This window comes from Lonchura striata, chromosome 2 (genome assembly GCF_050655825.1).
Source record: "Lonchura striata isolate lonStrDom1 chromosome 2, ASM5065582v1, whole genome shotgun sequence".
Classification (NCBI taxonomy): Eukaryota; Metazoa; Chordata; class Aves; order Passeriformes; family Estrildidae; genus Lonchura; species Lonchura striata.
In genome coordinates, this window is record NC_140704.1 from 10,237,841 (window position 1) to 10,265,756 (window position 27,916).

General features: G+C 36.6%; 1 protein-coding gene across 12 annotated transcripts in view; it reads left to right on the forward strand.

The window, feature by feature from the left end:
- The window catches only part of ZMYND11 (zinc finger MYND-type containing 11), a 103,125-nt gene that overhangs the window by 44,594 nt on the left and 30,615 nt on the right, over positions 1 to 27,916 (forward strand). For 11 of the 12 annotated variants that reach the window (XM_021528793.4, XM_021528797.4, XM_021528798.4 and 8 more), the window contains exon 3: positions 16,164 to 16,323. In XM_021528793.4, coding sequence (XP_021384468.1) covers positions 16,164 to 16,323 — 160 coding nt within the window. Of the gene's footprint in view, positions 1 to 16,163; positions 16,324 to 27,560; positions 27,620 to 27,916 lie in introns of those variants that run through there. The other variant, XM_085572969.1, reaches the window with a different exon arrangement.

Consider the following 27,916-nt stretch of genomic DNA (forward strand, 5'->3'; position numbering starts at 1 on the left):
TTAAAAGTACTAAAGTAACCAGTTGGCAACTCTTCAGTTGCCAGAACCAATGTGAGCTGATAATGAAGGCAGGGGCCACTAATGAGGAGAGTTATAAACAGTGCAGGTGAGTAGTAAAGTGAAAATCATGATAACATGGCCCATGACAAGAGTCCACTGGCAGAGTTTGGAAGTTCTGGGGTGGAAGTGACAGGCAAAACTAAGTGGAAGAAGCGCAACAGTTCAGGTTTTCCAAACATAATGAACAGTGAAGTGCAGAAAGAAGGATGATGTCCCAAGTGAATTAATGTGTACCTGGCTTCTACAAAAAGTGAAATGGGCCATCAAACTGAAGGGCACCTTTCCAGAGATAGGGAATTCCAAGAGGGTTTGAAAAGAGTTTGTATTTTAGGGAATTTCACTTTTGAGGCCATAGTAGAGTTCTAGAAGGCATTAAAGTATATATATATTTTTTTTCATGATGTCTCCACAGAGACAAGTGGGCAAACTAATGCTATACACTTTCCATTTTAACATTTTGAATTACTTGCTCTAGGCTACATATTAGCTGAGTTTGTTAGCTGTTTGTGCTCTTTTTAGATGTAATAAAGGGAGACAGGCATGTCTAGCTGGAATTCATCCCACTCTTATGGGAGATGCCTAGCTTAAGATAGTGGGAATAACATTTAGCTGGGTAAAGTTAGGTCAGACAAATTACAAGCAAGGTTGTGAAAACAAATAATCAGATGCTAGAAAAAGAAGTACTGCTTTTAGTAACTGATGGGTAGTTTGATTTTTTTTAAAAAGTCTAGGTCCAGATTGCATGACTAATTTTCAATCAGAAAAAAAAAGGTGACTAAACAGAAATACAAAAAGCCTTAGTACTTTGAGAAAGATGAACAAGGTGTTAGCAGTGAAGATTAATGTAAAAAGTACTTGGGCATTGTAAATTCTCCCCATGCACATCAGTGACAAGAGTGATGAACACTGATCTGGTTTCTATTATGTGACATTCCTAAGGAGATAACTTTTGACAAGGAAATGATAAAGACCTTTGAATTGCAGTATGGTACCAGTGGTTGATGAAGAAATACAGATGACATAGAAAATGAGTATGCATAATACATAGTATTCAAAATAAAGCTACAAAATTACCATGTCATCAGAATATCTCTTCTAATGAAAACTGAGCAACTAATACATTCTTCCAGGCTCAAAATCATTTGGCCAGGTCAACTGCAATTCCTTAAAAGATCAATCAGTGTCTGGGCATATAGGCAAACATACAAATACTAAGAATTTTTAAAAATAATGGTCAAAATTGAAAATTATGAGCATCTGTACATAGTTGGAGCTATAAGGAAGGTTTTAATATTTGTACCAGTAACATTTTTTAGAAGTGCTAACACCTCTTGGGATTGACAGAAAGTAATAACTACAGTGACATTATGGAAGCATGTCATATTCCTGAGTAAGAATATATAAAAAGAGCAAGAGAATTTTTTTTTTATAAATCCATGTTTAAGGTAAGTAACAGTCTTCCTATGTGTCATATAGTGGATGACAAATGGGTACTTTCAGATAACTTCACATATTAAAAAGATGATTCATGATTTGGTTTTTGAATGGAGTTTTTTTTTCTCCTGATTTAGGAATTCATTTGCTGCTAGAGACAAGTTGTCCTGTATATTTTGTGACCCGTTAGTCTAAACACTTTATAGCAGATTGTTATGAAGAACTGTTGCTTTCTTCACTGGATGGTTTGTTACTTCAAACAAATTGATTTTTTGGCTTTTCTCCTAATGTGCTTTCAGCATGGTTGTATCCTTCTTCTTTACATATTCTTTTTTATTTAATTTAATTCTTACTTTTCTTAGACCTCTGGTGCTGAGTAGAAGACAATGTACATCTCAAGGAACACTTGCTTTTAATGACCTGGGAGGAAATGTTCATAATATAAAAAGAGGATTCATTGTTTGTAGATTATGAACTGTTCCAACTCAATATGCAAAACAGATAAATTTATATAATACATGCAAGTATGCAAATTGTTACCTGTGCACTTTAAGTATAATTGAAAGAAGATTACTTGTGTAAAGGAAGACTTCCAGAAGGTACTGTCAATGGAGACGAGACAAGAAAAATCTACAGAACTAGGCACACATTATCTGCAGAGAACATAAGAGTAGGAGGATAGTGTAGGAGGAGCTTAGAGCACTAGAAGGTACTTCTGATATTATCAGGAAAAACCTATAAGGAAAGAGGCCCTTTAATTAAAAGTAGATGAGATCAAGTATGCTTTGCTTTTTAAATTGATGAGGGGGAAAGGCAAGAACAGAAAAATGCGTGATTAGAAGTGATTGAAAACTGTCTCACATCAAGGGAAGAGTCACTTGGAAAATTTGAATATGCAAGTTAGAGCCTTTAAGACATTAATTAGTAAGCTTTTTGAACTTCTGGCAATTTTTTAGAAAAGTCATTCCATGCAGAGAAGTAGTAAGAAGCATAAGAAAGGTGTCTGTTTTGTAAAGAATTAAAAACGAAGTTGTGAAAATGGCAAGAATATGACAGAGTTAATTGGAGTGTTATATAAATACTTAAGGCATTGGTAGGGAAGAGACCACACTGCACAGACTCAGCGTCTCAGAAAAAAATCCTCGAAAAATCATCATATGAAAGGGATTCTGCAGCTTTACTGACTTCCTGTGAGGGTACAGTATAGTTGGAAATGCACTTTCCATGGGTTGGAAAGAAGCATTTTTCAGTAACTTGCAAACTGAATGAAGGACTGAAAACCAATACTAACAAGAAGAAAGAGTGATGTGACTTTAAAAGAATTAGCATTTTGAATGCAAACTACCTTTGGAAGAGAACTTTAAGATATATACTTAAATTCCTACCTTTGTACATAAGCTTCAGTATATCCAGTGTATTTTTATTTAATGACAGAGCTCACTTGAAGGCAGTGATAGCATTTCTGTGAAGGTACAGAAAATAAATATTCTCACCTGGCTTATATTGTCACAAGGTATCTGAAGTCCATGAATGGCAATAGTTTACAATTTGACTACAAGAACTAGCTAATATTTCTAAATCACCACATTTCTAAATAACAAAATTTCTAAGAGGTATTTATCAAGAAATATTATTTTTTCTGTCTAGACTGGATATTGGGTTAATTTGACCCTAGCGTATCAAGTATTTAGATGAGCATTATTGGATTGTTGGTACTAGTTATGCTGTAGGCACTAGTGAAGAAATGGCTTTCCATATCCTGTGAATTCTCTGTCATGAGTGCAGCCTGACAAATTGTTCATCCCTAAATTGTGTTAAAAATTATAACTATGATTTGACTTCCTGTTTTTTCCTCATTATCTTCCATCTGTTCTGGTTTTGGGGTAACCTCAAGAATTGATTCTATGGAATAAAATGCCTTAAAATACACTGGGAAAAAGGCATGCATATTTAGATGAGTAGGATGAATTATTGACATTCAGTTGCATAGCAGATTGGTAAGTATTTCTGTACAGACATGTTTTTAAAGTTCTCTTTTTGGCTATTCCAATCTTCCTGCTCCTTTTATAGTGTTTTCTCCATAATTCCCTTACAGGTAATTGGACTCCTAAGATTTAATTAAGTATTAATTAAATATATACCCCTTTTCTTGCAAAATATTTGGTTTCCTCAGTAGCAATATATGAACATTTCATAATCTTTATGATTAGTTCATAGTTCATTAGCTATTAAGTTAATGTTATTAACATACCCAGTTGGCAAATCTGGTATTCTAGAACTAATACTGGGAGCTTTCAAGACTTTTTTTTTTTTTTCATTGTAAACAGATAATTATTCTGGTTTCAAACTATTCCATGAAAACTAATGTAAAGAACCAAAACATAATTCTTTTCTTCTTCACATCCTTCCTCATGATTTTTTTTTCTCTTTCCCTTTGTGGCATTTCATGACTAATTAAGTTGATTAGCTTCTCTTTCTGTCTCTTCTATAGGCTGTGTCTATTCCATCTCCCTGTACCATGACAGGGACTGCCCTGGCACTCTCTGGAGCAGTTATGCTGGGGCTACACCTCGTTGCCTTTGGCTCACAGAGTGTTTCTTTGGCTCTGGCATATTCTTTGTTTGTTTTATATGTGTGTGTGGTTCCTCAGTTCAAAGTGCCAAAAATAACACAGCCCACAGTGATGCTGTTCTTGAAACCTGAAGACATAGACATGATATTTCCATGTGCAGGCATCTGAGGACACACAGCGTGCTGCAGCAGGGCCGGTGCCCTTGGCAGGGGGAGCCAGTGTGGCGTGGTTCACTTTTGGGTTCTCTGTGACAAGCAAACCAACCCCTGGGCCATGCTTTGCTTTTTCCTTGGGAAAGAACTTGTCTTTCTCCAGAATGGAGCCTGAGAATAAGTTTGGGAATGAAACCAGGACTGTAGGACACAGGGTAGAGGTATCACAGCTCAGGGGGATTTAGAGCTGATGGATAGACCACTAACTAGAATATGCTATAACTGGACACTTTATATTATTTTCAAATAAATAGTGAAACCATCCATTTCATCAATCAGAAAGCTGTTTTAACCCATTGGTGATACAAGAAAATACTGTTTTATTTACTGTTTATTAATAGATACAAACACGTTCATCTTCTTCTTTAATTGGCTTTCAGATTGGGTGGTCCAGTACTAGGTCCCTAAATTATCATAGCTGTTATTCCCCATATTAGTTCTGTGGACTCATTCTTGCTACACTGTAATTTAATAGAGGTGCAGCCAAGTCAGAGCATCAAACAGGAATGAGCAGATCCCAAGCCAGTGTCAAGTAGACTCTGCTAGCTCTGAGCAGACTAACATTAATCAGCATTGATGGGATAGCATGCCAGAAAGGAGTTACTTACTATGAAAGATTACTGTAAAATAATGAGATTTTCTGGTCCCACAGTTGAGATGGAGTTGTTAACAGTTGTAGATTGACTATGTGACCCTCTCAGTTTGACATTTGGACCTAGGAGGGGGATTTCCTCTCCAAATATCAGTCTTTGGGATTTTTCTAGTCAATGTCTGAGAAGAGTTGAAATTCATATATCTGATTTTGTTGCCTTAGTTCTTTTGCTGTTCTTTTTCTAGGCTGTCTACTTTAACATAAAACAATTTATGGAAGCAGTGATTAAAGTAAAGTAAAGTTGAGAATGAGCAATTTATTCTCAGGTACAGAATAAACACAATAGAGTATAAATAAGAAAATCAGCAATTTGAATGTATAGGGAATAATCACACAAGTATATAAATAAGAATATGTGATGAAATGGCAAGAAAAAAAAATGGAAGAACAAGATTCTTACAGAATTGCTTATTTAAAGCTTAGATACTTACTAGGAAAAATCTGTTACTATTCATAGTACTCTTGATGAAAATTTAAGTCTTCCTAGTACAAGCTTAGAAGTGGGGTTTTTTGCTTTGTTGGTTTCTTAACCTTTGTCAAGCCATTCCCCTAAAATATCTGTCTTTTTGTTGCTGGAGAGCAGGCTTATCTGAAAGCAACTGTTTGAAGTAGAACATCCTCCTGTTATGCAGGAGAATGCAGTGATCACTCCTGTTCACTTTTTACAAGAGTTACTGGCTCCTTTTCCACATCTGTACATCATTTTCATGTATGTTTTAAATAAGACTATTTGAAGCAAACAGTGTTATTGAAACCCTGGCCAGTACACTGAAGATTTTTTTGTTGTGTTATGCAGTGTAATAGCAATTCCTAGTTATGCAGGGGGGTAAGCAGAAGTGTGCAGTCCAAGGTCCAACAATAAAAAGCATGATACTTCCTCAGCAGTCCACGTAGTTGCTTCCAGAGGCTGCTTGTCTATGCAGTGTTCACCTGAGAGAAAACTGACTTCAGAATTATAGATAATATGCATTACAGAATACATCACTGGGTGGTCACAGGGTAGAAAACTCTTAGTTTTCAATATCTCCTCATGTGTTTTCTGTTACAGGTAAAGACAAGGCACTTTTTTTTTCTGTCTGACTCCACTATGTCAATCTTCTTTGTAATTTCTTTTACTTTCTTTCTCTGTTTCTTATGATGAACTTCAGCTACTTCTTTAAGCTCCAAACCAGTGTGGGGTTTTTCTGTTTTCAGAAAACTGTTTTTATGTTAAATCGAGAAAATGAACTGAGTTTGGAGTTTTAAGGCTTGTAAATCCCTAGTCAGAGATCATACTGCAGAAAACAAAAGTCTTTTCTGTTTTTCAGAAATTTTTGGACTGATTTATTTAAAAATCATTATATTAATAAAACAAAACCAGTCTAAAAATGATCATTTGATTCCCTAATAGCAGAATTTTTAGTACAAGTTACTACTTTGGTTATATATAAAAATAGTATTATGGGTGCATAACTAGCAGACACAAGTATAGCAATACATTGCAGAGAAATATGCTGGACACCAAAATGCTTGACTTGTTTGACACATTATTTTCTTATACTGATGGCTTTGCAGTGAGGTTAAATGATGGATTCAGGTTAAATTTGTTTTAGATTTTCAAAAGCTCAGTTATATTCTATAAAGTAACAAAAAGAACACTGAGAGATGAATATGTGCAGAAAAGTAGAGGGGTTCTCACCTACTGTTGCATCATAACTGATACACGGTTTTGCTTGTACATTTGTACTGAGACTGACCAATGAGGTATATTCACCAAATTAATAATGATTTTTAATTCATAGATTTAAAAAAAAGTTGAAAGAAAAGTGAGAAACTATACTAAACACTTTTTGTAAAAATCTTAAGAAGGAATGAAAGATTGTGATATAATTGTACAAGGGGTGTTCACAACGGCATATGTTCATTGAATTTCACCTGTGTTCCCTGTAGATAGATGGATTCACCATACAACTTTTACCTGTTTATAGGGTGTTTAATTTTAATTTTGTTTAAGATTCTGGAATGATTTTTCTGTGTGCCTATTATTTAGTTTTAATATTGCTCAAACTAATGGTCCATTTTAAGTGCTGCCTTTAGATATAATTGACTAAAGAGAGTGGAAACAGGGATTGCAGGAAAAAAATGTAAATTTTTGTTGTAAAAAGACTATCAAGATCCTATCTGCATTTGTTTTGAATTGAAATTGCTAAATTAGTAGATTTGGTTGAAGTATTACCTTAAGTTTATAATGTATATTAGTAATTACTTGATCTCCTTTACTGCTAGTCTATTTCTTCAATTTGTGTAACAATTCTGTTTAATCATGCTAATTAAACTGGTTAAAGGAATACATAAAAAGAAGTCCACGTGTATTAAACAGTGTTATTTGTAACTTCTTAGGGATGATTTTTCCTTTAACTTGGTACTGACACATTGTCCCCTGTTGCTTCCTGAATTGCTGGGTCTGCTTTCCAGTGCTGGCTGTCAAAGACTAATTCAGTGCCTGGTGTGGAAAAGTCTTCACCGGGGACTGACAGATTGCTCCAGCCTCGCTGCCTTTTTTTCCTGCTTTATGCAGAATACAGAGGAGGGAAAGGATGCTGCAGCTGGCTGTGCAGCCATTATACCTGTAAGGGTTTAGCATAAATGGCTGTTTTGTTGAGGACTAGAGCTTGAGGTGGAGTTTTTTGTGTATTTGCTTTGATCAGAAATATTACTGTGAGCACATCTTGTTCCTACAGTTCATTCTGCAAAAAAAAAAAAAAAGAAGAAAAAAAAGTCGTTGCTCAGATGTTCTGATGAATTTTGCTTGATCAATTTTCCTTATCTGGTAATTCTTCTCTTAGGAATGCTCTTACATGGTATTGCTAGAGTGGCATTTTTCTTTTCCTGTCTCAGAGGTCAATGTTCTTCATTGATTCAATAGGTGAAGTCATCACTGGGCTGAGCATGACTATGGTTAATAAAGTGATTCACACAAACAGCACAAACACGCTGTTATTAACCACAGCCATACTCCTTGTTTGATGTTTGTTAATAAGTGCATGCTCATTTAAACTGTCCTTATTGAGTGCTACTATTAAAGCTGTAATATTTAATGTTTAATATAATATATGCAAAGTATGAGCTCCAGTAGGAAGGAAAGAGATGGAATAGATTTGAAAATCACTGTCCCCATTTTCATGTACTCCATACTTCTATTAATATTCATATTGAAATTGTATAAGTTTACACAGAAAATTAGAGAAAAGGCTAACTCTATTTCTAATTATTAAAAGCAAACCAATTTTTATGTCACAACAATTATAGTTTTTGCTCAAATTATAACATCTTTGTAATATTTGGAAGTGGAACTTCTAGCTTATGTTTGCTTTCTTTGCTGTAAATAGATGTGACTTTCTATTAGAACTAAGAGATAAAAATGAGTGAGACATGGCCATTTAACAGCTTGTTATCTGACCTGAAGTGCTCATCAAGGCTTTCTCTGTAATCAGTGGAGAGAGAATGCTCTCCAAAGCACTACTCATACCATCTATTTTAGGCTGTGGTTTCATATTCCCATTCATATAAACAATATCATCACCAAGAGCAGCAGCCCTGCCCTGATGGCTTTTCCAGCAGTTGTGCTGTTCCCTAGATGGTAATAAGGTGAACATTTGTGTGACAGAGTGATGATTCTGAAACTCAGCTAGACTGAAAGTAATCTAACAAAAATAAAAAGCGCACACAAAAAAACCTACCCCAAAAACAGAAAGAGAAAGGTTTTGACCCAGATAAGAATGGAAATCAAATGAGATAGAAAGCTCTAAAAAACTGAGTCATTAAAGCATTCAAATCTTCATTTTTTTAACATCTTTTGAATTGAGATGGTGGATATGAGCTGACTAAGTATTTCATTTGCAAGGTATTAGCTAGGATATTACACTCTTGAGTCCTGTAATACTTTGTCTCTTTAGTACATCCAAAGAAAGGAGCTGGGTGGCACAGTGGCTCTGCAGCTACATAAGCATTTGTATCTGTGCATGCAGTGTCCCCAAATAATTAGAGCTTGTTTGCTCTAATCATTCTGTAGGTGTAGTCATGCTCAGTGCACACACATGTGCATTACCAGTTGTGTCACATATGAGCTTTTAGGTTGGAAAAATGGGAGTAGATCCCTTTTTTAGATAAATTCCTCCATTAAAAAGTGGTGGTGAGATTTTTCTGGATATAGGTTGAATGGCTTAGTACCTAAATTACTTGTTTTTTGTGATCATGCTGGTGGCTTACACAATCTAAAGTGTATAGAGGAGTTGTATGAGTGGGAGTTTAAATTACTGAATCAGGGCTTAACATTACTGTGCTTTTTACAGAAATGACCCAGGTGATTACCATTATAGGGGCATGCATGGTGCCTGAGATATCTAAAGCATGCACAAACAAGGTCACTCCTTAGCTTCCTTTTAGCAGCAGCAGCAGCACAAACATCAGGCAGATCTGAATTTAGCTGAACTGTTGGATTTCACTGTTGCACTGTCAAGTTTATGCTTTTTTTTTTTGTGTTATAAAAACATTGCACAAAATTAGTTTCCAAATTCATGCAAATTCTGACTTTCTAGACTACAGGAGAGAGTAAACAAATTTTAGAATCACTTCCTGCTTGGATAGTATATATGTCTTGAAAATGAGTGTTGCAGATACTGATGTCAGAGGGAAAATTAAATGCATTATTTCTCTGTAATTCTTGGAATTTTGGACTGTATAATATGTAGATCATGTAAAAAGTATTTTATTGCAGAGGCAGCAGTGCTGTCAGTGCCTGCGTGGTCTGTACATGTGCTGTTGGTATGTAGAGTGCAGTGGAAATCAAAGGCAGCCTTTGTACACCTGCATCTCATTATGGAGTACAAATACACAGAATATTGTGTCTTGATTGTTTTTATTTTATTGAATATAATCTGTAATTGAAAGTTCAGAAAGTTAAACAGACCAGAAAGGATCCTAGACAACAAAAGTGAGCTGCTATGTCCCCACTGTAGCCAGTTCCACTTCCTCGGTGTGTCTGTGCTGTCTTCAGCTCTGAGTTTCTGGCAAACAGGGAATATCTGTGTCAAATACCCAGAATGTTTAGCCTGTGTTTTATGGGAGTTGATTGGTACCAGGGTGCTACATGGTGGAAGCAGGCAACCTGAGCTTCAGAGCTGAGACCTTGAGATACAGCTGTGAGCACAGAGCTTCACCTGGCTTTCCACACAGAGAGCTGATGGATTCCTGAGATTTGAGCCTGTGTATTTCAAGTTCTTAGGTCATGGAGCTTTATTTCTTTAAAAAAATTAATCACAGCTTCAACTTTTTCTTTCGGTATGACCAACTGGCCTATTCTTTGCAAATTATTTTTTAAAAACTCTCAAAAGAAATGTGGGGACCTTCTATAAAATAGCTTTCATGCCCTGAAACTGAAGCAAAAGGCATCATTTCTCACTAGAGGTAGGAAGACAATATAAAACTCAGAACAGATTTTTGGCTGCTTTCCTTCTATTTTATGTATTATTCCTTAAGGTCTGTCCCTGAATCTAGGACATTTTTATGTACCTGTAGGTAACATTTAAAATTAATGGCAGACTTTCAGTTGAGTTTAATGGGATCTGCTGTATTTTCTCAGATGTCAATTTTATCAGATCTCAGTTTATCAGACCTCAAATTTATCAGTTCTCAACTCATCCCTGGACAAGCTGCTCAGCAGACTGTCTGCTGGCAGTAGCAGGCTGCTACTTCCCTTTGCATTGGGGAGGGTGGAGGCATCCAGCATAGAAAGAGATAATTGTTCGGACCAAGATTACAGAGTTTGCCATGAAAATTAACATCTACCTACACTTTCCACACTGTTGTATTTTTGCAGCTATTTGAGATACGTATTTTATTTCAGTCTTGAACAGATACCCTTGCTGTAACATTTTTTCAGTTATTTTCTTTTGTTTGAGTTCAGGTGGCTGAAAATGCAATTACTTATGAGTTCAGAAAAACTGAGATTTTTTAAAAAATACCTATGTCAGCTTCCTACCTTAAATGTCCTTCCTTCCTTCCTTCCTTCCTTCCTTCCTTCCTTCCTTCCTTCCTTCCTTCCTTCCTTCCTTCCTTCCTTCCTTCCTTCCTTCCTTCCTTCCTTCCTTCCTTCCTTCCTTCCTTCCTCATTAATTTTTATTTGGTCCACAGTACAGCTGTGCCCATGTAAAACATTTTCTGCCTCTCAGTAGACCACAGATGCCTTCAAGAGGACTCTTTGGGAGCAAAGTTAGATATTTCTCCATGCTCTGTTTTGAAGCCATATAAATTTGACTCTTTGAGACAGGGTTTACCTTTGTGCTGAGTCTTGCAGAGCACCAGGCAGGAGTTGTGAGCTGTGTGACAGCTGTAGGTGAAAAGTTCACCATCTGATCCCCTGCAAGTGCTGGCTGCTTCTGTGTCTATTTTGCTCCCATGGTGATCACAGCTTTAGAGTCTGCTTCCTCCACACCCCTAGGATCAAAACAGAGTTCCTTCTTTAGTTTTTAGGTATGTTAAGAAGCACTGATTTTGATTTTTATAGAAAGATATTATGAACACTGGCTAATTTGAGAAAAATATTTTTAAGTTTTAGGAGTGAATTGGTGATATGCTGACAGACTTTGGTCCTTCTGGGATGTCCTGTATATTGGGCAGGCAGGTGACTTAGAGGTGGATTGGGTACTCCTGTGTTCCAGTTTGTGTAGCAGAGGGGCAAGATCCAGTTGTTAATTGGTAGGGCAAGAGATAGAGGAGATTTTGTTGCTGTGAAGAGAAGGGTCTGTACCAGGTTTCCCTGCATATCTCTCCTCCCCAGCTTTCAGTGTGCCTTTGGTGGGGTGTGCAGCAGGTGCCTGTGTGGCCCCTCTGAGAACTGCTGGAGGCCCCCCTCCACATCTGCTGACCCCTTGGGCTCTCCCTGTGGTGTCTGAGAGGTGGTCAAGACTTTAGGAGGGCTAACACTAATAATATAATAATATAAACTCAAGAATATGATGATATTTTATTGTTATTTACACCTGACTGCTGTTCACCTGCAGTCCTGAAGAGATTTGAACTTGCTGTTTCACGTTTCTCTGATTGGTATTTTGTAACCTCCTCTAAAGGTTTTCTTTTGCCATCAGACAGATGCACACATCTGTGAGGTATGTGCACACATGCATCTACCTGATTCTGTTGTAGTATTTTGTTTCTGAAGGTCACCACATTTAAATATACATTTGGTGGTATGGCAGTGAGGTTTGCTTAAGGGTGGTAAAGAACAAATTCCATGCTAAAGATCCTTATCCTTTGCTTTCCAAGTGGTGTTGTAATAATTGAAAAAATGCATTATTAGGCACTTAGAAGCTGATTACAAAAACTGTAATTTTGCTAGATTTGCTAGATTCTTTTGTGCTAAAGTCAAGATCTGCACTGCAAGTTCATAAATGGAGAAAATACTGACCTATAAACACTCTAATTTTCAGCAGCAGTTCAGTTGCTTCTGTATTCTGCAGACAAGCGGCCTCATTTGGTGAGATTTTGAATTTAGCATGCAGATTATCAGGCCTACACCTCCACTTTTCATCAGAATGACCCTCATTTTATTTAGTAGGGATTAGCACAGTTAAATTGTATTTTGAAATTGTTCCTTCAGCCCCCCTATGTGATTTGGGCTGGTTGTCTGATTTAGAGGATTTTACTTTGTGCCTTATTCTCACTCCTTTGAGTGAATTTGCTTTACTTCTTGTGGCTGGGTTGTCTTGCACTCCCAAATCTGTTGATGTGGAGGACTGGGCAAGAGCATAACAAGCAGTATTCCTTCAACTCCCTGTTTCCAAGGTAAGGCTAATCAGCTTTTGTTGAAAACAGCAGTCAGGGATTGCTTTATCTCCTATACTTGTTTTTTAACTTGTTGGTGCCAGATGCTTCAATGCTTGCAGAGCCAGGAAAAGACTTGCACTCCATGGATTAGTGGTGTCACTTCCACACAAAGGCAAAATTTGAAGACTGTTTTTCCTTGATCTAGTAATGAGGCTGATGTAGTAGTTGGAACTCCAAACATCATGCTTTCTGTCTCTGAGATGGATTTTAACTCATCCTGTGTTTCCAGCATTTTTCATGATGTGACAGTTTTTCACATTTCATTATTAAAGAACTTTAACTATCTTTTCTGATTTGAGTCCTGTGCTTTAGTCATGTCTTTGCTTACCTGCTGTCCTTCTGGCTGAAAAGAAGCAAGATAAATTTTCATCCAAACCCTACAGTGTTGTTTTCTACTCTTTGTGAATATCTAGTCATGTACACTTCACGGGTTTTAATAAAGTAAAAAACTGGAGGAGGGGGCATTTTTCTAACAGCAGTTCTACTCTTTGAAGTAAAACCATTCTCTTTACATGTGTGTTCTTTTCTATGAAAGCTGATAGCATTTTATTTTAAAAATAGAAAACATGGCCCTTGTGACTCCCCAGTGGTACAGTCTGAACATTGACTAAAGTACTCTTCAGAAAGCCACTGGGAATTTACTACTCCTGATTTACAGCTGGAGAAAATGGGGAGATAGTTTAGTTGGTAGCAGTACTTTCACTCTGGTTGAAAACACTGATTGGATTTGAGAAATGGGCAATTCTGAGCCTTGTGCCTCTTTTCACTAGTGCACAACCTGCTACAGTGGAAACAGGCAGATTAAACCTCTCAGCTGATCAGAGCTGGTTTAAGGCTTTTTGGTTTGCATTATATATCTCTTCTGTTCAGAGATATAAGTGAGAAATCATGAAACCTGTAGCTTACATTTAAGAATTTGGTAGGGCTGTGTTTTTCCAACCAGGGATGATGCAGTGCAAACACATGGATTCTTCAGCAGGATACCCTGAGGGTTATGGCACTGGGTTAATACCTGATTTCTGTTCTCAGACCTATAGCAGCCCACCATATAAGTGTAGGGAAATAACTTCTGTGCTCAGAGTCTGACTTGTTCTATCAGTAAAACAGGAAGAATAATAGCCTATTCTTTGTATTTTGAGACCTATTAAGGAGTTGAATTAATTACTGACACGTGAATGCTATGGCTCTGTTGGGGACGTTGTTAGCACTGAGTTAAAAATGGAGATTTGGTGAAAAAAGAGTAACATTAGAAAATGTTGAGAAAGATAATTTACACTTCAAAAGGCTAGTTGTGTTTGCATAAATGTGTCCATATGTGCACACACACATGAAATACATATAACATGATTATATAAGCAAATGAGCTGTTTTCATGTGGCTTTAAAGCTTCAACATTTTATGCTTCTATAGACCAGTGGTGTTCACTTGCACTCTGTTTGAAAATTAAGTAAATAGACTTGAGTCTCTGCCTGGTTCAGACCTTGGAATTTGGATAACTTTGAAAACTTATTTGTGGTATTTAATCTCAATTGAACAGCTACTCATGTTGAGTTTTATTTTCTGTAGAAGTAGAGAGGGATTGAGTTGGGCAGATCAGCATCCAGCCAAAGTGATACAGACCTGAAGACCTACCTTATCTTCTGATTTTGGCCCTTTGTCCCTATGTACAAACCACCAGAAGATTCATATATATTAGCTTGGAAGACAGACTTGCACAGAGTATTGTTATTTCTGTATCAATTGCTTACCTTTTATACAGTGCTTACATTCACACACCAGCTAAACTTGGACCATGTCATGGTAGACACTGTCAAATATGGTAAAAGGCATCATCTGCCTCTAAGAGTTTTTATCCTAAAAAAAATAAACCCCAAGACCCTGCAAACATGCTGCATTTATGTAAATGTCTCTGATATCACACAGAAATTCATAAATGTCCTGTGTTGCTCTGATTATTGTATAATTTACTATACAAATGTATACTTCCACTCAGAAAACTACTATACTATTTTATATACAGTTTAGAGCAAAACAAAAATATCGGATTAGCATAAACCAGTTCTACCAAAAGCTTAAGAGAGAAAGCAGGAAAGGAAAAGACCTTTATTCTTACAAAACTGTAAGTAATTGGAAAGGCAAATGTCTTCAAAGGGAGAGGTTGACCATTGGGGTCGTCTTCACTCCTTATTGCAAATTTGTAACCTCTAATGCATTAAAAATTCCTGTCAGCCATGTTATTAAAAAAAAAAAATCTGAACTTATTTCTCTTTTTAAATGCAATGCTACTGCTTTAAAATAAATATTTCTTGAGTTTGCTTGTGATCATAATTACATTTTTTGTGAAGGTGTTTGTGATGACAGTCACAAAGGAATTGTGGTTGATGGAATTCATTATCAAGCAGGAAGGCAAGGATACTATAGCTGACAGCTTTGTCCTAAAGTAGGCAAAATTACAGATTTCACTCTTAGGAACAGGTAAAGACAGAGTACCTGGAGAAAAAAAAAAATGGAGAGAAATTCAGTTAGCTCTGTAACTTTAAGAAATCCATAACTAGGAAAATACTGTCCACAAAATAATTGGTTCCAAGTCAATTCATGTATCTGCTGATTGCATCTGATTTCAGCTCTCCATGTGCAGCAACTTCTGGATATGTTCTCAGAATTCTGTTAAAAACCTGAATTGTAATGACCTTAACGCAGAGAAGTCATCTTTATTTGAGAAAAAATAATTTTATGTTGTTTACTCCAAGTTAATATTTGGTGTTGGCCTAGAAGCAAATTATACTGGATAAAGGTCAGCATTACACAGCTGAATCTCATGTATATACACAGTTCAAGCTACATGTGTTTTTTTTCTCACCAGGGCAGTTTGTCACAGTGTGATCATTGTGATTGACTCAAGAAAAGGAGAAAAACCACTTAGCACAGTAACTTGAGCTGTTGGGTTTTCATATGTGATATATAAATTTCACATTTTTCATAAATGTGTTGTACACACAAGCATCACAAAGATTTATTGGTACATTCTGTAGTATGTATGCTATAGGAAGTATTAGAGAAATGCAAGTTTAAAGTAGTTTAAAGGGCACAAATGGAGGTGGCAGAGACAAGCCCAAGCACCATATGTGTTAAGTTTGGGATTTTTTTTGGTAGAAGTTTACTGTGCTACTACTTGTCTAAATGTGTACATGAAAGCTGCAAGAGGAAAAAAACTGATTTGAAGGGGGGAGTTACATAAATTTTGACTGTTTGAAAACAATCTAAAACTTAGAATGTGTATTATTTTAACTCATTTGCAAATGTGTGTATTTAGCTGACACATTTCATAATTTAGAACTAACAGTAAAAGACTTCTGTGCTTTGTGTGCAGGTATATGTCTCGAGTCCATGGTATGCATCCAAAAGAAACCACACGTCAGCTGAGTTTAGCAGTCAAGGATGGTCTCATTGTGGAAACCCTGACCGTGGGGTGTAAAGGGTCAAAAGCTGGTATTGAGCAAGAAGGATATTGGTTGCCAGGAGATGAGATTGTGAGTATAAAGTCTTTGAGAAAATAAATCACAATTTCTGATATCTTAGCATGAAACTTGTTTTAATTTATATTTCAAACTATTTATAGATTCTGTGTTGGTGCTTGTGAACAGGGAAGTAATGCACTCTTAATTTTTTTTTTAACCTTTTCTATTCCATAGAAGCTCTTTCCTCTTGAACTCTTGAGTTTTCTGCTATGAAAAACTGGCAAAGTCCTTTGCTGGGTTATGCCTCACTTTTATGTTGTATTCTCTTCTACAGTTGTACAGGAAGACAATAAATATTATTGGTATTACTTGAAATCCTCAGATGTTCTCAAATCCCAATGGTGTATTCAAAAAAATAAAGAAGTCACAAACTTTTTAATCTGAATCTGAAGAACAAAGAACTCCCTTTCAGAAGTGCAAAATGAAATTATAAAATTATATGCAAACACACATGAAAAGATGTGTTTTACTGATATTCATGAACACCAGGGCATTCAATTAGAAAGGATTTTCTTAGAAAATCAGCTACTGGCATCCAAATACTGTTCCATTGGATCTAACAGAAATATTAAAATCCATTTAAATAGGTTGAAAGTTACATGAAGAGAAAAAAAACATGTTTTTGAAATCCTTCCATATCTGAGGTGGAGCACACTCACAAAGTGAGGATAGTCACATAGACCAGGAGAAAGCTTGAACAATTGTTTTGCCTTGTTCAGAAGCCCCATCTCTTTATTTACAAGACAGTATTTTCCTAACTAAAAAGAGTTTTGCAAAGCTTTGAAATACCTGAACTAGGAGCTATTGCTTTGGAATATAAATTGCATTAAATACTGATAAAAGGGTCAGCATTGTCTCTATACATTAAATTTCGAGGAGACCCAGAAAAACTCTAAAAACTACCAAAATGCTCCTTGCAATATGTGAGTTATCAGTAAGATTCTGAAAGTGAAACAATGTGTTGTTTTTGGTTTTGTGGAAACAAGCAATATCCATAACAGAAAGCATTACCATCAAAATTATCTCATTTACACGAATTTAAATTATTGAAATACCTTCATTAGAATGCATTGTATTTAATGTCCATTATGTGACTGTTAAGATTTTCATTCTAATTTCATTAGAAACCCTCAATGGAACCTTTAAAGGGTATGTTACTGTTCTCCCTGGGAGGAAACATTTCAAAACTCCAGCTTAGCTCTTTTAGGTTTTTCTTACATGAGTTTTATCTGTTTAGAAGTGATATTAACTGTGTAGGCCCAACAAGACATAAAGCCTGAGAGCTGTGATTATCTCAAGTATTCTGTATGTTTGTTTCCTCTATTGCTAAGAGAAAGGAAAAAAAAGAGAAAATTATCAAAATGCCTCACAATAGCCATTTCTTATATAATCATTCAAATAATGTTCCTGCTGCTTATTAGCAACATTTGTTTAACAAAACTTGAAAGAATTTACATCCTGTAAATTGCCAGTGAGTCATTAGGATTGCACAACTATTTTATGTCTGAGCAAAAAACGTTTTCTTTGACTGAAGATGCTGTTCAAGTCACATTATGAATAACCCTTTAGTTAAAAGCAGACTGCATTTTCAGTATTACTGCTAAGCATTCATACTTTGGGCTATGACCATATGTGTGGTGGCTGTCTCAGTAGTTCAGAACAGCACACTTGACTTAACAGTTTGATGCAAAAATAAAAATCAGCTTCTGATCCAGGCCATGTTTCAAAAGTACCCAAACCCCAACTTTTTCTTCCTAATACTGAATCAAAATGCTGCGGACAGATGAAGCAAAACACATTGACTTGGTATAAAGCCATTCTCTTTGTTCTTTTATTCAGAAAGTTTTAATGAGTAACAAAGTGTCATTGTCATCACTCAACATCAGATCAAGTATTTTCCATTCTCTGACAATTGGTGCAAACCCATCAAGTTTGGTATGTTCTCTGCTTTGGACACACGGGGTAGTTTTACAGATGCTTTGTCTGCACTTGATCAAGAGACAGTTTGTATTTCTTTGTAATTCAGCACTCCTCAAATCTGGTACTAATGACTTGAACCATGAACTCAAGTTACATTTCAGTGAGGACAAATACGCAGAATTCTTTTTGGAGGTGCACTGGAGCTCTTCGAAGCAGGGTTGTTAATGTTAAAATAGGGATTTCAGGCTCAAACTTTGTCACTTACAGACCCTTGACCTAATTGTCAGATTTGATTTGGCTGGTACTACTGGAACTTGGAAAGCTAAAAACAGGAAAGAGATGTCTTAAGAACCAATCCACCACCCACTGACACCAGTGCAGGAATGCTTTTGGATTTTAGCTTTTTTCCTGGCAGCACAGTGGAAGTCAGCAAACACAGGCTGCTCCAAGGAGATAGCAAAGGGACACATTCTTATCATCCTTCCCCCCACTTTTTATTTGAGTATTTGCTTGATGATTTTTTTACACTTTTGAAGTTTTGGATCTGAATTTTAGCAGGTAAAAAGATTACTGGCCTTGGCCACAAAACTGCTGAGCACCTTTGTCTGTTGCTGTAAGAGGTGCCTGACTAGAGGATGCCACATGACCTGAAAGTACTGGTTGTGATGGTGACCACAGACTGATGGCTAAATTGTGACAATAATTGAAAGTATAGAGATTATGAAAACACAGCTCTACTTGGAAAAAAATCATTTGATAGTCTGTGGTGCTTGCTTAGGGGTTTCCAAACATCTGCCTTATCCAATAGGTTGACATAATGATACATCTATGCAGTAAGGACATGATCTCCGATAGGGTTACTCTTAGCCTTCAGAAAAATTATACTACTTTGCTCTCATTGTTCTAGCAGTATGCTGAAGCTACAGTAAAAAAAATTTAGCAAAACCTCACTTATTTAGTAATAAACAAAAGACAAGCTGAGGTGCAAAGAAAAAACATTTTGAGGACATCAGGGGGTTCTTCCAAAAGGATCAGCTCATGAAAACTAATGTTCAGAAAAACTGGAAACAAAAAATAATGTTCGGATTTAAGATTGTAAAATTATTCTGTCAGATACATGTGGGAGAAATATTTTTATGTAAGTTGCTAAATTTAAAATGTGGAGTCGGTAACAAAATGTACTGTATTCCAACTGACATTTAAGGATTGGTACCTAAACAAGAACTTTGCTGCAAATATTATACCTCCAGGGCTTGTGCAGGTATTCATTTTGTTCGTTCATTCGCCATGTCTCCAGATGTTTTGCACATTTTCAAAATGTGTTCTCATCTTACAGGCCTTCTTATCTTGCAGATGATTAATGCATTAGCACAAAATAAATGAGAGAAGAATTTATTTTCCATTTTTTATTCAGGATTGTAGTTAGGAATTTTGCATTTTTCTATTTGTTGATGCATTACTATACAATTGAACAAAATCTCTTCAGCTTCTTGCCTTGCAAGGGAAATGTCTGTCCTGAAGGCTAGTAATGGAAGTTTACTTATTTCTTTTTTTCTAAATGCTTTATTTCTATTTCTCACATAACTTCTGGAATTTGAACATGTTATTTATTATCAGCATAAAAATACATCTTCTTACTCTTTGGGTTTAGAAAAAAATTTGTAAATCAGTGTTGTTAACTATGTTTTGAATACAGTTGATAAAATAGAAAGGAAATGTAGTTCTTCAAGAAAATAAAAACTAATCTTCTTACCTATTCCTTACTATTTTCTGTTCTGCTATGATTTTATCTGTGTAACATAGTACTGTGTCTAACCCCAAGGAAAGAAATTGAATTTAACTACCAATGTTCTATGGCTTAATGGGGGGTTAGATGCAGTTTTTAGAGTTAGTTTGTCTTCCTCATTTAGATTTTTCTACAGTGTGCACTATTTTGAGCATTTAATGTGCTACTTCTCCTCTTGATTAAAGCCATAAAGCTGCTCTGACCCAGAGCGAGGCTTTGTGAATGTATAATCTCAATTTTCCTGTGTTCATGAAGCCAAACAATATTGTGCTCTTCTAAAATGGAGATGTGTTCATAACACGGGTTCATTGTTTGCATTGATTGCAACATACCCCACGACACTGCTGTGGTTTAAAAATGGTTCACAGTGGCCAAAGACTCTAATGAGATGTGAAGAGTGAGGCTTCACACTTACTTAAGGCACTGTGAGCTATTACTTCACTGAAGAATGCATAAAAGATGATTATATTGTCAAGAGATTATTCTTTTATAGAGTTCTGTTTTCTGATAATTTAATTGATTGCCTATAGAAAAAGGCAGCGATTCTTCTGGCCAGTTAAGTCTGACTGTGGGGTTCAGTTACAGTCATTCTCCTGTGTATTTGGTCCTTTCTGTATCTAAATTATTGCCTTGCCAATTCTTCCCTCTAAAGAGGTTTTAGTTAGTGGAGAGCATACTGTTTGGAGGGGAAGTTTCCTTGCTTTTTCTGCTTTCAGAAAACATTAGAGATGCAATTTGCTTTTCCCCAACACACACAGGTATTCTCAGTGTGCTAAGTCATTACTGGAGATTTTTCTGGTATTTTAAATTGAGGAAGTACTGATGCTTGCTCAAAGCAACTCCAGATACTTCCAAGTCACAAGGCTCCCTAAATAATCCATCTCTCCACTCTGTCTGTATTCCCATCATTGTAACATTTGTTGTAACCCACTGTCAGCACTGTGAGTCTTGAAGGTGATTTCATTAACCCAAGTGACCTTAGGCACACACCCGGTTATTTTTGTGATTTGATGTGTTGCAGGTTTGATTTTGCTAGGATCAGTCTATGAGCAAGGAATATTTTGGGGTGTTATGTTTGTGTTAATCTAAATTACTTCAGATTGAGCAAAGGCTTGATTCCTTGTTTGCCATGCTTAATTGCTTTTGTAATTATATTGATTTTTCCATGCTAGGTCAGTATTGGTAGCCAGAAGCTGTTTTTTGAACTGACTATGTCATCTTGAGTCTCCATAAATGTGAAGATAATTGTAAAAAGCTTAAGAACTGTCACTGTGAGAGTATGAATCTTTTCTGTACATAAAATGCATTTCAAATAATAAAAAAAAAACCCAAACAACAGCAGACAAAACCAAACCTCAATCCAAAAACCAGGCTGAATAGCTACCAGTTCCTGCTAGCAAGCTAAGGGCTTCTAAATAACTAGGCTGAGGAATGGTTTTAATGTGCATCCCATTCTTTTCAGTTAGGGGCAGAAGGATAATATGAAACAGCAATAGTGACAGCCAGTGCCTTCATCATGAAAGCTTTTACAACTGAAGAGCACAAAGAGGAAGAACATGTCACACCAAATGAAGAAAAATCTCCTTCAGTATTTAAAAAAAGTCTCAGTTTGCCTTATCCATCCATATTGCCTTTAATGTAAAGTCCTATGTGAATTCACTGATCCAAATCCAAACATAGCCCAAGCCATATTAGTTAATATTTTTTACATATTGAACAAATTGTGAATTTTCCAGGCTGGAACGTTCCAGATAGATGCCTAATTTTTGTGAAAGTGCCAGAGTTCTTTACACTTGGTGATTCACTGCTGCAAAGAGTTAATGATTGATCCCGTGAGAGAAGAAATTCAAACTGGCTTCCATCCCTTAATACCACACATCTGGGAGAGTATGAGGAGGCTTTGAGGTCAGGCCACGTGCCAGCCTGGTCACACAAGAACGCTCAAGGAAGATGAGCTTTTGAAACTCTTTGAATCTTTTCTGTCTGTATTTCCATCCTTTAAAGGTCCCATCATTCGCGCTTAATTTTCCAAAAGGATGCCATGAAATCAATCCTTCATGTGCTAAATGCAATTATTTTTCTTGCAAATCATTGTCACAAAGTGCAGATGTGATTCTGCTTATTAATAAACTAAACATAAGCGGATTTGTGAAAGTTCAGAAGAGTAAATATATTCAAATCATCAAATCAAAGCATAGACTATTTTGTCCTAGAGAAGCGAGTTAGAATTCTGAATTCCCAACTCATGGAAGAGAAATTCTAGAAATTCTTTCTGCATTAAAGCCAAGACCCTCTGCTGTCTTTGCATTAAGGCTGTTAACACACAGCTCATGAGAATGGCCTCACAGCCATTCCAGTGGCTCTTCCTGCCTCTAGATGGGTTAAGAATAGTAAGCAATTATCTGCATACCTTTTCCAAGCTTGTTTTTCTCTTTCCATCTGTTCAGGGGTATTTCTTCCCTCTCCTTTGCTCATCTTTATTTTTTTTTTGTTCTCTGGAAAGGAAATTCACAATGTTTGCAGGATCTTCACATTGCTGAAGGTGACACTAGTAGACTCCATCTGACTGCAGAGGGATGCTGCTTTTTTAAACTGGTGAAACAACCTTGTCAGCATCTTCACTTGACTCTCTCAGCTTTGCCAACTTGACTTTTAAAAATTCAGTTGATGTAATGCTGTAGTCTTCTTTGAGGATTTCACTCTCCATTCTGGAGTTGAAATACTGATAATGTTGTTCACAGATTTCACAAGATGTTCTTTTCTGATTGAAAGGGTGCTTTTAAGAATGAGAATTTATCTTTGAGTTTGAAGTAAACTAGTCAAACTAGTCTGTAGAAAGGTTCCATCATGGGATTTAAATTATGCTAATAGAATAATGACATAGATCAGTCTGTCTTGAGTTTGTTTTGAAAATAATGTATCTTGGGTTTTTTCTACCCCTTTTGTGACCACCCTGACCTAGTAGTGTTGTTTTTATTAACTTTGTGGGTTCAAAATGCTCTGTATCTCTGGCTCCTGATTTGAATCTTTTATTATTGTGCCATGCTGGTCACTGAATGAAACTTCATTGAAGCTGATGGGCTTATTAATATTCATGCTTAATTCACAATAAATGCAATCCCCATGCCTTTCTATCAACTGACAGCTGAAACAATATCAGCCACACCTACAGCACAGGACACATGGATAAGAGATTTAAGGAACCTGTTTAGGAGGTTCTGCTGTTTCTGTGTGTGCTGAAACATTAACCTAAAGAAAAACTAAAAACTAAGACCAGAGAAGCAATGTGGACGTATTTTAAGCAAGAAAAGTGAAGAAGACTATTTTTGTGCAGAGTTCTTGAAAGGAGACTTTGAACTAAAAAGAAGGTTTATTTCTGGTTTGTATTTCCTTCTTTCTAGGGGACAAAACCATAATGTGGACATAAAAGGCATTGCACCTGATTAATTCCTCAGTCCATCACTGATTTATCTCCCTAATGAAAATAACCTACAAGCCTCCTCTTAGCTCAACCTAAGTTAAAAATTGTGACATTAATAGCAGAGTGAATCCAGTTTCTGAGGAGATAAGTTGAGAATTTCTATTAACCTTGAACTTGCTTGGAACATGAAGAAAGAAAAAAAAAAAACATTTTCACTTGAAATTATTTTCTATTTCTAATATCCTGGAGGAGAATACCTGTATTGTCTCACCTTAAATAATGTACACTGCTACTACCCAAACATAATGTTCTTGGGTAGGAAACTGAGATTTATTCCTTACTTCAGGAACACAGCTCATAGGCTGAGCAGATAAGTGTGACAGGGGTTTAAGCAGTCAGTTTGGCTTCTGATCTGCTACTACACTTCTTGGAAAAAAACTCAATTTTTTAGCACTGGGAGCTAGAGCCTGGCTCTGTACTTTAGGATCTATCACCCCAAATTGTCCTAAACACAGCTGCAGGGTGGGAAGGTGAATAAAAATCTACCTGTCCTGGCAGAGTCCAGAGAAGATTTGGGTGGTTTCTGCCAGAAACTGAAGACTTCTAGGACAAACTGGAAATAAATAAATTAGATTATATTCAGTAAAAGAAAGCCAAAAGAGTTCTTAGAGGATGTGGAATTCTCTGCATAACCTGAGTCTTCCTGCATCAGTGCATCAGGAGAGGAAGCAGTTATCAGTGAAGCAAATGGAAATGGATTTTTACAAGCTCATAAAGGCATGGACTTTGGAGAAGAAGATTTTGATCTCTCCCCTAACTGATGGTTTTGTTGGTTCTTTTTAGAATATAAAGGGTTTCTAAAATAAGAGAATTTAAAAACCATGTAAAACAAGAAATTCCAATTAATTGCTGAGATTGCTAAAGCCTTGGCCATAATTAACAAATAAACAAATAAATGTACTTGAAAGAAAGCATGATGCCTCAGTAGTTATGAGGACATATGAATTCATAATTACTTTGGATTTCTTTGTGATAAAATATGTATAATGAATACCTCCAAAGTGGCCAATTTATGGGAATCCATTTTAAAGATAAAGCCCAGGTCAGAGAAGGAGAGAATCTATAAAGGCAACTGATCTGAATGGATAGATTATCCTGTCTGTAAAAGCACATATTGTAGCTACCTGCTGTAGTAGTTTTCCAGAAAAAGAAGGAAAAGATAAAGTGAAACAATTTTCACAAAGGAATTCTAGCTGCTGAAATCTTTTTGGCTTTGGAAGACAGATGGATGCTTGTTTATTTGTTAATTCCTTAGATGAGCAAAAGCAGTAGGAAAAACATAGATGCAAAACAGGAAGAAATATATGTAGTAAACACAGGAATACAGAAAAACTGCAGGGAGAAAATAAGCTTATTTTGGTTCTGAATTTACCCCAAAGCATTGCTCTAGCATTAAATGTAAATCATGTGATGATCTAAGAAACTTTTATCATTGGAAAGCAATCGTCCTGATCAAATATAGACCCTTTACAGTAATGATGAAAGGGAAATACTTTATTAAACAGCTAACTCACCATTTACCTGCTGCAAAGATGGAGTAAGTCCTCTGAGCCATCAAGGAATTAATCACACCTTCTTTGGTTTGAAGCCTAACCTTTTCATCATTGTTCTGATGAAAAGATAAAAGCAGATCCTGTAGGCTACTGAAAGGATGTTTACAGGAGGATTCATGCTTGCTAAAGAATAGATGGAGCCAGGACGTGGCATGAAGAGAAGACTGACCAAAGGGCAGTAGGATGGCTGCCCACACAGCAGACCAAGGCCTCGGAAAACACACACAGTGTCCCCACTGCATTTGAAAAAACACTGGGAATGATGTTCCATGACAAATAATGTTTGTTCCACCCAAGTATTACTTGGTGCATGCTGATCTCTGAATGGAAACCAGTACATCTGCCAGAGACCCCTGATAAGCTGGAGATTTCTTACTGGCTGCTGTGCCCAATGAGATAGAGCATGTTTAAAACAGAGGCCAGTGTGCACCTACCATGTCCACTTGAACTCTTGTGAAAAAAAAAAAAAGAAGGGGTAAGGCTCTCATCTGTGCAGCTCTACAGATAACCAGCCATACTTCGTACAACTCCTCTTACTACAGAGCAGTTACTTGGAAGCTGAACAGAATTGCAGAAGCGGTGGATAGATGAGCAAAGGGAGGCATTTCAAAGCTGAGCTAAATGCTGGTATTGCATTTCTGCAGCTCATAGGACTGTTGACACCCCTGATGCTCCTGTCCAAGCCTGCTTCAGGTTGCCTTTTGTGTGGCGCAGGGATTCCAGTATTTACACCATGAGAGAAGTACAAAACAGGTGAATGAAGTGGGCAGTAGCTATTTGCAGCAAATGTAGGAGTAAGAAGCATTTCTTCAGGTTTTGTACTGGGGGACAGAAGTCTCATAGGTAGTTCACCCCCACCGTGGTTCCTGATAGTTGTGAGTCATAAAGATGTACTGCAAGGTTTTAGCAATTACCTTTAGTAAAGCTCCTGTCTAATTGAGAAAGGTTTGATGGAGCAGATGCTGCTTGAAAAAGACAGAAAAGAACTGATTTATTAAGAATGGAAAATGTGTTCAGACAGAAATAGATGCTGCTTTGTTTAATGTGAGTGGGGGCATAGGTTCCTGCAGCATACTCTGAGTCCTCTTAAGGAGGGGAGGGGACCCAGATACCAGAGGAGAGTAATGAAATGCTAGATACATCCATGCTAGAATGCAGTACCATCACTTCTTATATAATAAAAGCTTTTAATTTACAGCAGCAAGTTTGACATTTGAAAGATTAAGTGAAGATAGAAATTACTTCGCAACAGCAGATGATGATAGATACATGTTGCAAAACCTAAGCAAAATCGAAGATGTGAAAAAAAGAGCATCATTCTTGTGAGACATTTATTTCAGTGTATCTTTCTACTTGATATGGACTGGTAGTCAATTTTGTTGGGTTCCAGTGAAGAGTTATTGAAGGCCAGCAAAGAAACCTTGATGTCAGAACCCAAGATTTTAAAATCTTCCCTCTTAGTTGAAGGGGGAAAAATGTAAAGAACTCTGATTTTAGAGCTGATGGAGGTGAGAAGAGATGGAAGTGTTCTTTATGGCTATTCCCAAATCCTAAAATATCAAAATCCAGAACATTTGCTTCAGAAATTGTATCTTTAAATTGGGCATGGCCTATCTCATTATAAAGAAATGGGAATCTAAGAAATAGTAGGAACTCATTTATTGACATTCTTTAAAGGGTTATGAAATAGTCATGGGAAGGATTACACTAAAGTCTTGGGCTGGTGATGAAAATTACTTGAAATAAATGTAGCATGCAAATACTACTATTTTAAAATAATTTATATTTTTAAATTACTTCTGTCTGCTGGCATGGACCTTGTTGCTATTCTAGATTCCACCACTGTGACTGACCAAAAGTGTTACACGGTGGGTGAAATCTATTGTGTATCTAATACTCTTCATATAAACTAGTGAAAAACTGCTCTAAGTTTCTTATCCACTGGGCAGCTCTAGGGACTGTTAAAGCGTGGAGAACATGCAGGGCTGACAATGAGTTTGTGCACAGATGGGTGTGAATGAAAATCCAGTGATCTGGAAGGAGCTGTGTGTGCAGGAATGTAGAGGAGAGAGAGGGGGACACCACAGCAGCACACATGTAAAAAAATGCTGGAGAAGCACTAAAAACAGAACATTTGTGGGGGGGAAAAAGTGGAAAGAGTGCTATGGGACAACTGCCACACAGGAAATGCTGGGAACCATGAACTCCATGGGAAATTATTTCCTTCATTTGCTTCATAGTGAATTTAGGGCAACAGAACTGTATGTATTCTATTAGTAAATAAATATGATCATGCCAAAGGGGTAACTGACTTATAACTGTCTTTCCCATCTATGTGACCCTTTTTTTTTAGCTTACTGGATGGGTTCAAAGGATATCCATAATTTGGATTGTTTGGGAAATCTAGTTCAACTGTGTGAAACCAGCAAATCCCCATAAGGGGGAGTTTCATGAATAGAGTTTTGCTTTTTTCCCCCCTCCCTTTTCCTCTCTCCACCTGATAGTAGAGTGACTTAATACCGAGTATCTGGGCTACCATTAAGGGACTTGGAGAAAACAGATTAACAGGTAAGAAATGAGCTATGTTAATGGAATGTGCATTATAAAAAGGCAAAGTGGTCCTTTTAGACAAAGTCTAAGAAAGGAGGTTATATTGTTTTCATGTGTTATACCTACATATAATTTATATGAAAATGAAAATTTATTACTTGTTTTAACATCTTTTTTTTTACATTAATTACGGGCTTGCTGTGGTATGGAAGTGACCTAATAGTTACAATTGTGACCTCTAAGTTATTGTTAATTTTACTGTCAGTATGTGCTTCACATCTCCTACTTAATGGTATGCTAATTGTACAGCAGGAT